Source organism: Aulonocara stuartgranti (genome assembly GCF_965226115.1).
Source record: "Aulonocara stuartgranti genome assembly, chromosome: 7".
Taxonomy (NCBI): Eukaryota; Metazoa; Chordata; class Actinopteri; order Cichliformes; family Cichlidae; genus Aulonocara; species Aulonocara stuartgranti.
This window is the reverse complement of record NC_138945.1, coordinates 18,874,256-18,889,032: the sequence shown is the minus strand read 5'-3', so window position 1 is coordinate 18,889,032 and position 14,777 is coordinate 18,874,256. Positions and strand designations below refer to the sequence as shown.

The following is a 14,777-nucleotide window of genomic DNA, read 5'->3' as shown; positions in this document are numbered from 1 at the left end:
TATTTAAAGTATGCGCTTTATAGTGATATAATTATTTCACAAATTTTAAGATTAAAAAGTAAATTTAAAACAATCTTTAAAAGTAACGACTTTAAGAGATACTTTTTTAGTGTACCACGTGACCCGGCTGTCAAAGATGGCCCCCTCCTACTGGGTGTGAGAGGACCGACAGCTGACAAAGGAAACAAATCTGTCCAGAAAGGACGGCACCGATTCATAGCGATTCACTGCACACGTCCGCTCAGACAACGCAGCGCTTGTATGGTATGTACGCTTGTCTTTGTCAGCCTGTATTGTGCGTCAGTGCTGCCAGTAGTTACTGCTGGCGTTTTGCTAGCTCTGTACAGTGAGCTTGTTAGTCTGCCGTTAGCTTGATGCCGTCAGAGGTTAAAGCATCCTCGGCTGCCAGAGAGACGCGTTCCTCGGTGTAGGGAGAATTATCTGGCCCCATTGGGCTGTATGAATGAATGAAACAAACTGGAGTTTTATTGTTTTGATTTTCTTTCCCTAATGTATCCTTCAGCTTTCATAACCATTTGTTAAGCATAGCCTCCATAGCTGAAACAGAACTCACACTACACAGACAGCTCAAACTCCGACCCCCACAGGAACAAAAGGTTGCAGCTGATGTGGAAAGAACATGTGTTTCATGTGTGGCCTTTTACTCGTGCTATCTGAGCTGTGTGAATTTCTCACTGACGGGGTGAATTTTCAGTGTGGTCATAGTTCATGGCAGGAAGCAGATAAAGCATGATCAAGGTTCAGAGTTAGAATAACGAAGAAAAGACTCAGCATTCAGTACAGTAGCATTTGAATCTAATTTTTTCACATTCTTCTGTTTGTTGTGATCTGTATTTTTTTTTTCTCTTAAATGCTAACACTTTTTCCCCTTTTTCCTCGGACATCCATAGCAAAGGAAAGTTACCTTCCAAATGATGAAGCCTGTGAGAGAGAGGAAGTGACAGAAGAAGGCCTTCATTGCTGCACACCATCTGTTCAGATCAACCCTCCTCCCTCTTTGTGAGCGCCCACCCTGCAGCCATGCAAATCAACCCGGTGCACGTGGAGTCCACTGTAGTTTTGGCAGTGGTACTATGTGTCCACATGGCGGTCTGGAACCAGCACTCCTGGTGCAGCATAGCCCTGGTGATACAGGCTTTCTATGTGCAGCATAAATGGGACCGTCTGCTCAGGTCTGGGGGTGCTGTGTTCCAGTTTCGCCCTTCAGCGAACAGCGGCATTGTTCCGGCCTCTATGGTGATGCCTTTGTTGGGCCTGGTACTGAGAGAAAAGTGCTCTGCCTCAGGGAATGTCTACTTTGAGCGCTTCTCCATGGTGGTCACCATCACAGGCATGATGCTAGCCCTGTTCCTCTCCCTGATTGCACTGGGAATCACAAGACCTGTTCCCACCAACACTTGTGTAATTGCAGGGATGGCCGGCAGCGCAATTCTCTACACCACAAAGCAGACCCTGACGGTGTCTGAGGTCATAGAGGTCTTGGAGGTGCTGCTGATCTTTGTCTATCTCAGCCTGATTGTGCTTTATCTGCTGCCACGCTGCTTCACGCCCGGAGAGGCACTCCTCATTGTCGGTGGGATCAGCTTCATCGTGAACCAGCTAATCAAGCGCTCCCTGAACCTGGCGGAGGTCAAAGGTGACCCGGTGAACTATTTCCTCCCGGTGTTAGTGGTGGGCTCGCTGCTGCTGGGCGTTTTCTTTGCCCTGCTCTTTTGTTTCATGGAGTCTGAGAGCTGGGGGTCATCGCTCTTCTTTCACATGATGACAGCCGTTCTGGGTCTGGGGATCTTGATGCCCTGGCTGTCTTTGTTCATCGGTCGCCACCCCCTCATGTGGTTGTTGGACTTCATCACGTTGAATGACAGGAGACTCTGCCTGCTGGCGTACTGGGTGTTTCTGTCTGTCGTGGCAAGTTGCGTTGTGCTACATCAGAACTATCAGCGCCAGTCGGGTTCCAAGAAGCACCAGGCGTCGACCATCGTCAGGAAGTACTTCCATCTGATTGTAGTGGCCACCTACATTCCAGGGTTGATCTACGACAGGCAGCTGCTCCATGTGGCATCTGTGGGTTGCCTGGCGGTTTTCTTGTTCCTGGAGTATGTGCGTTACTTTCGAATCAGGCCTTTCGGTCAGCTGCTCAGGCAGTTGCTCACTCTGTTCCTGGACGAGCGGGACTCTGGGCCTCTCATCCTCACCCACATTTACCTGCTACTGGGCATGTCTTTGCCCATTTGGCTGTTTCCTGGACCCTGTGCCCCTAAGGGACTACTTCCAGGGGCGGGTGGCCTGGTGCCCTACGCAGGTGTGCTCGCGGTGGGAGTTGGAGACACTGTGGCCTCTGTGTTTGGCAGTACCATGGGGGAGATCCATTGGCCCGGCACCAAGAAAACCTTAGAGGGGACTGCGACATCTGTGTTCGCCCAGATCATCGCCGTGGCCATGTTTCTCATCTTTGACAGCAGCATCAATCTGAACACCACCTACTCATGGATTGTTGGCTCCATCACTCTGGTGGCCATGCTGGAAGCCTACACCTCCCAAATAGACAACCTGCTGCTTCCACTCTACCTCTTCATCCTCCTGTTGCTTTGAATGGACCGATCATACAAACAAGCAGATCCACTGCCTGTTTCTCAGCCATTTCTGGTGGTGAACTTGGGACAAAAAAAAAGCTGTCTTTCGTAGTCTGTGGAGATGATCGGTAGTTATTTTTGACCAGCACAATGCGATTGAAAGCAGTCAGATTAACCGACCAGGGTATCGACAAACCTTTACATGCGACAGTGTTGGCATGACAGTCTGTTGTCTTTAGATCATTTTCAGTATCCTTTCCAATGACCAGTGGAACATTTTAGATCAAGTCTGAGCCTTGCGACAGAGGTGGCGTATGTTTTCTCTGCCACCGACACCAACAGCTCCTAAATTATGCAACGGGAGACTCAGTTTAGCAGAGTGTGGAGGGGGAAAAAAGTGTTTCTTAAATAGAAATCCTTTTTTTTTTTTTTTTATAATCGGCAAGAAACACTCAAAATGTCCTGTCGTTTTTATTTCGTAAACAGATACATGCCTTGTATTGCCTTTCGAAGAACATAAGTTAACTTTAAATTATTGATATGTCTTTTAATCAACTTTCTCACGTCTTTATTATTATGTTTGCCTCCCTGATGGCAATATGAAGAAGTTTCTTCTGAAAATACTTGCCTTAAGAAGTCTATTTTCTATCACACACAACCTACCATAATAGAAGCTGTAGACGCTAGCATGGCAGCCCATTTCAACTCTTATTTAAAGGGCTGATTTATACTTATATATGGTAGAAACACACTATGCTCCTGCATGAGACTGATGTGATAATGCAGTACTGTAATGTGTATGCCGGTTGTCCTACCGCATATATTTTTGTCAGATAAATCAACTTTGCTTACCGGTTTGTGGTTTAATGGGACCCTACACCCCTTAAATATCTACATTTCCTTGTAATACTGAGCCTTTAGTGTTTTGGGGGGGTTTTGGACATTGTAGATATGCTTTTGGGCCACACCCATGCACACAGGCCTTTACGTTTTGGCAACTTTTACAGCAAGAGTTACTTCTAAATTATTGTTTTATGTGCTTTATAGCAATATACTATAATTTCTATTGGGTTTGATCTCGTCATTTGCAGAAAAGGAAATGGAGCTGTTTTCAGTTCATCTGTAAAAAGTGTTTCTTTTTTGTATGTTTGTTTTTGTTTGTTTGTTTTTAATGTTCTGATGATCCTGCTGGTGTGTTTCTTTTTCCAACATTCTTACATTCTGAAAGAAAAATTTAGTATTGCATGTTTCAGAACATCTGAGAACAAACAAAGCTTGTTTTGGGGTTTTTTTTTGGGGGGGGGGGGGGGTTGTTGTTGTTTTTGTTTTGTTTTTTGAAGATTGAGATGTAGGACCTATGTGAGCGACTGTATTTTAACAACACAAAGATTATCCCTTCGCTTTTTCACTTTGATTTGTGACACTAACACGAGGAGTTTGAATGCTGCACTTAATAATTACATGTACATAAAGCTTTGTCTTTTTCATTTTAAGTTGGGTCTTAAAATGAACATACTTGAAAGCAGAGATGCTCACTGTTGTCTATAAATGGAGGAATTCATTGTCTTATTTGGGCACAAATCATTTAAAAAGATCTTGCACAAGAATAAAGCTGTTGACAATGCTGATGAAGAAATGCTTAATAAAGGTGGGTGGAAATGTCAGTTGCACAGTGAAATCATCTCCATGGAGACTTGATCAAAAAAAATGTTTATTTAAAAAAAAAAAAAAATTTCAGCCACAATTTAAAACACTTTTCCAGCAAATTTATAATTAAGTTAGAAAAAATTATTAGTCTAAATGCTGGTTAGTAAGGAACCAGAGATTGGCCAAGCTTGCGATTTTTTTTTTTTTTTTTTTTTTTTTTGTGATAACTTGACATAAGCAGACTGGCTAAGCAGATGCACAGACTGAATTTGTCAAACTGGAATACTGGCGGAAGAACAGTATATTTTCCTAAGGACGATCAAATCGGCACAAAAATGCAAAAATTTCAAACACAGTATATCGGATGAAAGCAACACTGCTGCAGGTAAATCAGCAGCGTGTGAGACTGATCGAAAACGCGTTGTACAGTATGTAATTTAAAAAAAAAAAAAAAATCCTATGAATGTGTGTGTGCTTTAAGTGTTTTGACTGAAAAAGTGCAATATCAATAAAGTCTATTTAAAGCCAGGAAGGAAAGCTGGTTAAATATGGAGTTAACAGACTTATTACAATGTTATTAAAACATGGTTTCAAGTGTTAACATAATTATAATGCTGCATGCTGCAAAATCAGTCTGGTGTTGAGCTGTTTTCTTGAGGCATGCAAGAAAGTTTAGGTGTAGTCTTTCAACTGCAAACCTGCTGCTGTTAACAGCCTGAAACCTGCAGAGAACACAGCAGCTAATCCATGGCCTGGACTTCCTTTAAATATATGGTTACTATACACGTGATAAGCATGTGTCACTTTTGACATGACCAAGGAAAAAAATGCATCTCAAAGCCTCTTTCCCAGATGTACACCATTTCAAAGAAATGCTCAACTGGGTCTTCCTTCCCTCATCACTTCCTAAAGGTCGTGGCACATGGTATTCCCTCCCTGCTCCTGGTAATTCTGAAGCTTTCTTCCTGTTAAGAGGGAGTTTTTCCTTCACACTGTTGCCAAGTACTCACTCATAGGGAGTCATCAGATTGTTGGGATTTTCTCTTCATTATTGTAGGTTCTTTACCCTAAAATATAATCTATATTTTATATAAATATAAAACTGTGATTTAGTGCTTTATAAACAGAATTGTATTGAGTGGCAAAGCATATCAAAACATTCATTTTGAATGTCCCCCAGAAGAACTATTCTGGAAGTTTAAGATATTAACAAAAATGTTTTGCAGACAGCACAGCACAGGGTTTGTGATTGGGGTTGGGGACCACCTCTGTGGAGTTTGTCTATTCTCCCTATGCCTATGTGAGTGATTTCCAGGTAATCCGGCTTCTTCCCACACTCCAAAAACATGTAAGTTAGGTTAACTGGTGGTTCTAAATTGACCATAGGTGTGAATAGACCGCAATAGACTGTGAACCTGTCCAGGGTGTAGCCACCTCTCAGTAGCCCAGTGACTCCAAATTGTTCAAGTTTAGAGAAATGGATGGATTTACATTACCAGTCAAAAGTTTGGACACAAACTATTTCAGGTGATAACCTCATGAAGCTCATTGAGAGACTGCCAAGAGTGTGCAAAGCAGCAATCAAAGCAAAGGGTGGCTATGTTGAAGAATGTAAAATATAAAACATGTTTTGAGGTATTTCACTTTTTTTTTGTTAACTACATAATTCCATGTGTGTTCATTCACAGTTGCAATGCCTTCAGTGAGAATCTACAATGTAAACAGCCATAAAAATAAAGACAAACCATTAAATCAGAAGGTGTGTCCAAACTTTTGACTGGTAGTATATCTTATTTATACATGTCTATTTTTTCTATGTCTTTGCTATCATGGGTCATGAATAACACTTGGCTACGATCGATACAGGAACAATAGGCTGAGCTCAGGATTCAGCCTATAGTTTTCTTGTGTAATAAGATCCTTTTACCCTTATCAGAAGAATATTGCAAGCACAGCCATTCTTTGGGAAGTTAATGAAACAGTATTATCTGATTTTTTTTCCTTGATGATAATATCATAGATGCTGGTTATTCTTTGGGAGCAGCACCGGATGCCAAAGAATCCTTCAAGTGTAGAGAGGTGGGAAAGGGAGGTCTTCAGTGGGCTGCAACCTTACAGGACCAAAGAGATGGAAATAAGATGGACAGGTCAGGCTTGGGAAATTTCTTTGGAGCATCTTGTTTCATAAAGTTTGCATTAATGAGAGAACACTGATTTTCCATACAAAACTAAATGCTGACATATACAAATCTAGATATGTTGTATGAACACACACAAGGGTTGCTCTAAACAAATCTGTGCTTATTTGAAGTCTACTTGACGTGTGCATCAACACAAAACTGACATTAAACAAATTAATGAGGAACATCTCTATTTTACTACATGTTAACTGAGACAATCACTTGCCAGAAATATGTAGTCAAATAAAAGAAATGTCACAAGGCCAGCCCACACGGATAAAGTCTCACCAGTTGTCAGGGCTCCAGCGGGTCTGTTGGGCTTCCATGATGTGGAAGGTGTAGACATGACGAGACTCTTCAGAGGTGTTTTCAGCACTTCGATGCACCACCTGTCCGTGGATCAGGATGACACCACCTGAACAAGGGAATTTATTTAAGGGCCGATGGCGCGATATGGCAGCCTCGCTTCTGTCAGTCTGCCCCAGGGCAGCTGTGGCTACAACTGTAGCTGCCTCCACCAGTGTGTGAATGTGAGAGTGAATGAATAGTGGCATTGTAAAGCGCTTTGGGTGCCTTGAAAAGCGCTATATAAATCCACTCCATTATTATTATTATTATTATTATAACAGTGCAGAAAAAGAAAAAAACTCATGGCATTTAATCTAAGGTGAACTGTCCTGAGCTGTCGACGGTCAAAAGTTTCTTTATAAGCAACAACATTTTTTTTTACAATTTCAGTTGCAAAATGTCACAAAATTCAAAAATGCATCCATCAATCACCGACTAAATTTAGATTTATGCTAATGACCTTTTTTCACTGGTGCGGCAACAAACTTCTCGTCATCGTATGTCTGCTCTCTACCGATAAAGTCGGTCAGGGGAAAGGTGCCCTTTGGAGTACGCACCATACGTCTAGTGATACCGCCTGGGGCAAAAAGAGAAAATATTAAATTATAACATGCAATAAATAAACCTTAAAAACTATTTCAGAAATATGTGGCAGAGCAGTAGCTGGATAACATATACACTATACAGACATTCTGGTAGATACTTACTGTTGTGTGATCCTGGGATAAACCACAGACAGCCATTGTTAATAGTAGCATCTTCCAGGGCAATCCACACCCCCATAACTCTGCCCAGGGGCTCCGTGTACAGAAATGTAGCATCTTGGTGTGGAGTCACTAAGAAACACATGAGAATCCGCTATGGATATAATTTAAAATTATATGAATGTATACAGACAACCACCTCTAAACTGAAGGTTTTGTTATAGGTTTTGCATCTAACTAACCAGATGAACCGTATTTACTTTGTTAATAGAAGCCTGACATAAAATAAATCTCTAATTTCCTTTCCATAAAACCGTATTTTGTCAGTGACACTGGAATTCCCAATCAGCTATCAGCCAAAAGTGTGCAGTGTGTCCTTAAAGAATTTGAGGAAACTGGACAGAAAGAAGTGGCAGACATGGTGGATGCTCTGTCATCGTTTAGGGATAAATTTCTAAATTAAACATTTTCAGTCATGGGATGGCCTCCCGAAATATAGGTCATATTATACAGCATCTGGAAAACACTGAACCTTTTAAACTTTAACAAGGTTCCAACTGCGACTTAAATTCAGCTTCATTACAAAACAAATATTGATGGGATTTAGAATAATGCTAACCTGTGTTTAGGCTAGTCGCTTTCATGCCTCACTTTCAGTAGAATGAAATGTCATGGCAGTATTTTGGCACCCCGTTAACATAAACTACCATCAACAAAAGGCAAAAAGATGTAAGTTTCACAAAAGGTGGAATTCATGGCAAAACAGATTTTACCGGTATTCCTAATAATGTGGCCACGGCGTAAATGTTCCATTATTTACAAGGTTTTTATGTCAGTTTTTTTGCTTTTACTTTCGTGTTTTTATACCAAATTTGAGTGTCTTTAATATGAGACAGAAATAAGGATAAGAAGGGATCTTTGGTTAAAAAATGTGATCGGGAATGTGTACTCATTACTGACAAAAATATTCTGCTGAATTTTCTTACCTTCCCCACCGATGCCTGGTTGCTGTAAAAGATAAGGTTCTTATTTCAGTCTTTACGTTTTAATAAGTCATTATGTAGCACTGTCTAACAGTATAAGGCCATTTACCTTAAATATGAACATACTTTGGAGAATCACAGGACTCACTAGGCCCAGCTTTTTAGCTATGCCCTAGGAGAATGACATTTCATTGGACAGTTAGTTATTCTGTGACTCAGTAAATCATTCTTTCACTCCGTCAACCTGTTAGCTCACCTGGACTTTGGGCGAATGTGTAACCTTTTCGTACAACGGCTCATAGGCATGCAGTGCTAAAAGAAAAAAAAAAACCTAGCAGTTAGGAGATTTTTATGCAACAGTTTATAGGCTATGTGTTGTTGGAAAACCCCAAAAGCTCACCATGTCCAACTTTATTTAGTGACCGCTGCTTGGGTACAATAAACTCCCCTGCAAGGTGAGAAAAGCATCATCTCATTTTGGAGTTTCACAGCATGAGAAATGAAAGACAGTGTAGAAAGAATTTCACTGGAACTCACCTTTGTCATCAAAAACCCCTTTCTCAAAGAAGAATCGGATCCTATCTCCACTTGTGATGAAATAGTCAGCATTTCCCTGCAGGTCAGAGGGGAAAGACACCGACACTGACTACACTGTTGACATAAGAGTCTGCTTGCAGGGTCAAAGAGGTCGAGGCAAATAACTGTAAATGTGAAGCTAATTTTGTAGAAAGACTACAGGAGGGTGCGCACTCAGCTGCCTTACCTGCATCTGCAAGTGGTGATGTCATTGGAAGCATGTGAAAGAAACATTGTTCAAAGGAAAGCTGACAGTGTTAAAGATCCTGTGCAGCGTTGGTCATTGGGTCACCTGTGTTTTTAGCTGCTCATCATGGTAGGTGGAGAAGGTGGTGCGGCAGTGTTCGGGGACATCCATCCGCTCCACAATCTCTGCCATCCTCTGCCTCAGTTCATCACACTCCTGGGAGGTCAGCAGCCCGTCCAGAACCACGTATCCATCCTCCTGGTACTGTCAAGGAAATTTGAGCCGTTTACAGACAGAAGGAGCAATAACTGAAGCACCGAGGCTCGTCCTTTCGACCTTTCATGCCTGCTTTTCACACAAAGGTCTCTTTCACATTTCAAACTGAAGTCACACCCAGAGTTTAATTCACAGCCATGAGACGTGAAACACATTCTACATATTAAGGCCGGTTCCCAGTTTAAAATTGCATAATTACATTAAAACAGCTGCATAAAATATTTGAGTTTTGTTTTTTTTATTCTTGGCTAATGAGTGTCTTGTGTTACTGATTTCTTAAGGATGACAGCTGCATCATAATCCAACAAGAGGAAAAAAAACATGTTTTAATTGTTGTCCGCCCTGCAGCATTGTTCTGTTTTCTGCTGCGTAGGATTTAACCCAACCGGAGAGAATGTGTTGAAAAATAGTTGCCATCGGATAGTTTAAGTACATATATATTTTATAAATATTATCTTATAAGCTTGCAAACTACGGCAAGATTACAAGACTACAGCATGGCCTGGGTTAGTTCCTGCTTTTCTGTAGCTTACAAGAACAGAGTAAGTGTTGAAAAATGGGGAATTTACTCCTGAGGGCACATATGGTGTTTTCCTAGCTGAAACAGGGGGCGTTTACTGACGCCAGTAGACCACTTGTGGCTGCAGGGTGTTGTGCATGTGAAATGTGCATTTCATTTGAATACAGCGACAAAATACAATCTTATTACCATATATAATACGGAAGAGGCTTCTGATGCACAATCGACATCGCAAAAGTAAAACTGTTTTCTATTCGAAGCAAACAGTGATCAAATTGCTAATTATTTAACTGAGCATTGGTAATTTAACTGTAAACTGCACTTCCATGTCATTTTCATCGGTATGGGAAAGTAATCCTCACCCTCTGCACATCCTGATCTGTCATAAAATCCATGGCGTTCCGCTGAGAGAAATCCACTGCACGGGACCGATGCGCCTGCGTCTCTCCCCCTGGTTGAAGCACAGCCTGTTCGTATCCGACCACGTGACGTGTCTACTTAAATTAAAGTGTTATCATACAGAGACCGTAATAGGATTTCTGGACCTTTGGCTGTATCCCAATTCAGGGTTTGCAGCCTCAGAGGCCACATTTTAAGGCCGATTACGTCACAGCGACGCGCCGAAGGCTGTCCCAATTCAAAGGCTGCTCGAAATGCGTCCCTCAAATTCGTCCTTCATTTCCCTGAATTTTAAGGATGTAGCGGTGTAGACTTCATGGCCCAACATATCCCAGACTTCATAGTGCGGCGGTGGGTGTGGATAATTTTGCCGAAAAAAACGGTGGAAGCGGAGCGGCCAAAGAGTAAACTTTCAAAAGTAAGTACTGAATATTATGTCACTTATTTGTGTGCAAATGTTTAATAATGAAGAACATTAAAACATTACTGCTGGCCACATGTCGGCAAAGTTATGTGACATTAGCGATGTTTGTACTTTCAGCGTTTACTTGGTTTTAAAGCCTTTACTTTATACGCCGTTCGATAGTTGACCTTAATCTTACAGAGAATCTGATGATTTTTGTGGATAATTAAAGTCAGTCATACAGGGGCGATTCTAGGATCAGAGCTTTGGGGGTGCTGAGCACCCAGAGAGCTGCCCATCCAGGCAAGGTAAACTTTATTCATCACGATGAGCCTTCTTCCCTGTCTCTGTCAGTCCCTGCATCCCTAAATGTCTCCAGTTGTCCCGAGTTCCCTCTGTTCCTCCCTGTCCTCATCGTCTGTTGTCTTCATCTCCATTATCAGTCATCATAATTTTACCATCTCTGTGCAAGTCTGCAAATTTCTTTATTAAATCATAAGATTCTTAAATTCATCAAGTCTCTCTGTGCCTGGGTCCTCGTCACAAAACATGACATCACTGTTTTGTACATTTTAACACAATTTAATCCCACATTTGTGCAAGAAAAGCTAAACACTTTTTTGACCAGTCTGTAACAAAACCATCAAATCTGATAAAGGTTATTTAAATGCTGCTAAAGAAGAATGGATTGGAATTTAAAAACAAAAAAACAAAAACTGATCATGACAATGATTCTCATAGTGAGTAAAAAGTAAACTGAGTGCAATTTTTGGACAGAGATTCACTTTTAAAGTGTATGTATGATATAATACAGATATATAAAAAATACAATCCAAAAATAGAAGAGTCCTTGAAATATACAAAATATTATTAAAAGATTAAAATAAAATGAGACACCTTGGCCTTTGGTACAATGTATACAATGTATGAAAAGATGTTTAGTGCAGATGCTACTATGGCTCTGCAGATTTTTTTCTTTTCTTTTATCCTATGTCGCCTCACCTTGAGGTTGGCAAATCTGTCTATCACATTTTGGTGGTCAAGTCTCTCAAGCATCTCTTTCTCAACTGACATCACAGCCAGGTGCTGGAGTCTGCTTTGACCCATGGTCCTTCTCAGCCAGGTATGGAGCTGACTCAAGACACTAAAAGACCTCTCACAGCTATCTGGGATGGCACCAGCCTCACTCTTGAGATTCAAAAAGTTTTTGGCAACCGTGACTTCCTCTGACTGAAGTTCAACATGGTAATGCAGTGCTAGGGCTGACAACCCAGTTTGTTTTGCAGACTCTGTATAGCAGCTTTAATATAGGGAGAACACAACTTCCAGATTGTACGAGTAAAATTAGTTGTGTGTTTTTTTCTTTGGCAGTTTAACAGTTTCTGTTGTGCCTGTCACTGTTCCCTGTCTGTTTTCTTACCTGGTTCTTCCTGACCTTGTACTTTTCCCTCTTTCCTCTCTCCCTCTTTGGACTGACAAGACAATCATACACAAATAGATTGTATTCAATTAGATTAAAAAATACTATTAAGATCACTAATAAAAAAGTCCTCTCTCAGTGTACTTTCAACCAAAAGACAAATAACCAAACCACATAAAAGATATAAATACTGAAACACTGATCCAACATTATCCTTTATTGACGGATCATTTGATTTTATACTTTTACCTGAATGTGGCTCCTTTTTTGAAAAAACTTCCTCATATCCATTATGAACCTGGCTGTCTCTCTGTACACACACACACACACACACACACACACACACACACACACACACACACACACACACACAACAGCAGTTATAAGGTTAATAGGAATCCAGTCAGTTAGCTAGTTAGTACCTTGGGTTTAATATCGGCACATGACAAAATAACCAGTTTCTCTCATTACATTTCAAACAGTTGTAGCAACAGTGGTGACAACAGCAGGCTACAGACAATGTTAAGTTTTAGGTTTTAAATAGGCTGTATACATTTCAATGAGATTAACAGGACGGTCAAATATCGCTGATTTTACTACAGAGCAGGACGGATTGTAGAGTAGCAAACATAGTCGGAAAACAAGTTTTCAATACTGCAGGTTACCTGGTGTAATGTTTTTCAGCTAAAAAGAAACATGGTCTGACTCCTACCTAACTATATAAAGAGTAACTGAAGGTTAAAGGCAGCTAACATGTCCTGTTTTAAGCCAAGTACCCACATCTCCGCTCTGCTGCGTCTCAGCCACCATCTCTCTGGCAGCAACGGCGCTAGAGCCAGAGCAGGGGAGAGGCGAGCTGGAACAAACCATTTTGGGAGGGGGGGTTATCTATACTTTTGTTGTTAAAATGTTCCATCTCAATTAAGTACTGTATGCTTTTTGTATTTTTAGTAGTGTGTCCCACAAACAGCAAATATTTTCAAAAAAAGTAAGAAATCTTTGGGGGTGCTTTGATTCATTTTGGGGGGTGCTGAAGCACCCCCCAAAATGGGCTAAAATCGCCCCTGCAGTCATATATCCACAAACACAACAAGCTGAAAGTCAGTGATGCTGCTCCGTTTGCAGTCCTGAATATCATGGCACAAGCAGGATTCACTGCACTGTTAATGTTAGCTATGTTATATTGCTGCCTCTGTTCAGTGGTGTCGAGCCAAACGGACTTTAACGTGTGTTTGAACGAGCTGACGGTTCACTCGTTAAGCTGAAAGAAAGATGCTTTAATCGCAGGAGTCACACATGTGTTCACTGTACCATTTGGGAACTCTTCTTGTTTAGCACTCGTAATAACACAAACACTAAATCCTCCTTCTCTTGTGCTGTTTTGTAGCAGTGTGTACACCTGAGACTGCCACCTGTCTGTCTGTCCTGCACTCTCTCTCTGTTTCTTTCTCTCTGATTGTGGAATAAAAGTATGAACATGTGTTTATAAGTCACACTTGTGTTTGAATCCTGCAGCTTATCACACATTTGATTTCCATGTGTGACAACTGCAAGTGTCCAGAGTGAGGACAGACTGAGGGACCCACTGCTGCACATCATCTGTGAGGCTTTGCACCCCTGATGATCCACCAGGACAAACTCAGCAGTGTGTGAGGAAGAGGAGGAGGAAGAGCCAGCAGCAGCTGACAGATGGAGAGAATAGACAGACTGTTCCCTGTTTGTGAAGGACTGCTAGAAAAGTTTAAAATAACTAACTGTCTGTCCTGAATCAGTCTTATTAGGTAATGTTCAAATAATTGTATCATTCCAGTGTTTTCAGTGTGGGAGAAAGTACTCAGGGCCTTCAAGTTACACACTATGAAAGGCAGCAACAAGTTTAATATTCAGAAACCTAAAGTATGTATCAGCAGCAGAATGGAGCTAAAAATAAATGTTTGTTCCAGTTCTATGAAGCTTTGAGTATTTTGGATTAGTAGCTGCTGTGTTTGTTGCATCATATTGCTGTAATTGTTTATATGCTTTATATATTCTGAGCTAAGTTGATCTATAGTGTTACATGCTATTCTATAAGGATGTTATGTGTTTTTATACTTTCTGCCCAGTTTGTCCCATTTAGCAGAAGCCAGCCTGTTTAAGGCTCTGATGTCTATTCTGTATGACTTAAAGCAGTTATGACATGGTCTGATTTTCTCACCCAATAAAGGAATATTTAATATGTCAGTCTATTCTTTATTCTATCAGAAACAGTTATCACAGCTTGTACATTTTCTTCTTACACATATATGTAAGCATTGAGCCAAATTTAGTAATGCCAACATATTAAACGAACAATATTTGTCTCCTATATATAATACATCTATATATACACTGTCAAAGATACTTGTCTTTGAGTGAAGATTTAAGGTGATAGGAAATTTGAATAAATGCAACTTGAATCTTTACTGAGGCTCAGTGAATGACACGGAGTTCAAGCTCACTGCTGTAATAACTAATAATGATTAATATAATAATAAATATATTGGCCATATTATATTTACATT

The 14,777-nt window shown here is 40.8% G+C and overlaps 2 protein-coding genes across 2 annotated transcripts; one reads left to right on the top strand and one right to left on the bottom strand.

Annotated features, from left to right (window-relative positions):
• The first annotated feature begins 110 nt into the window (after positions 1-110).
• dolk (dolichol kinase) lies at positions 111-4,220 on the top strand. Its single transcript, XM_082542176.1, has 2 exons — positions 111-264; positions 912-4,220. Exon 2 carries the CDS (start codon positions 1,042-1,044, stop codon positions 2,611-2,613), a length of 1,572 nt encoding a protein of 523 aa, XP_082398302.1. The 5' UTR covers positions 111-264; positions 912-1,041; the 3' UTR covers positions 2,614-4,220.
• Positions 4,221-4,287: 67 nt separating this feature from the next.
• On the bottom strand, positions 4,288-10,486 carry phyhd1 (phytanoyl-CoA dioxygenase domain containing 1). The gene is made up of 11 exons (XM_082542177.1): positions 10,378-10,486; positions 9,325-9,483; positions 8,994-9,069; positions 8,857-8,904; positions 8,713-8,768; positions 8,566-8,628; positions 8,460-8,481; positions 7,477-7,605; positions 7,230-7,346; positions 6,710-6,836; positions 4,288-6,352 (listed from the first exon to the last, which is right to left on the bottom strand). Exons 1-11 carry the CDS (start codon positions 10,408-10,410, stop codon positions 6,307-6,309), a joined length of 876 nt encoding a protein of 291 aa, XP_082398303.1. The 5' UTR covers positions 10,411-10,486; the 3' UTR covers positions 4,288-6,306.
• Between the last annotated feature and the right edge of the window lie 4,291 nt (positions 10,487-14,777).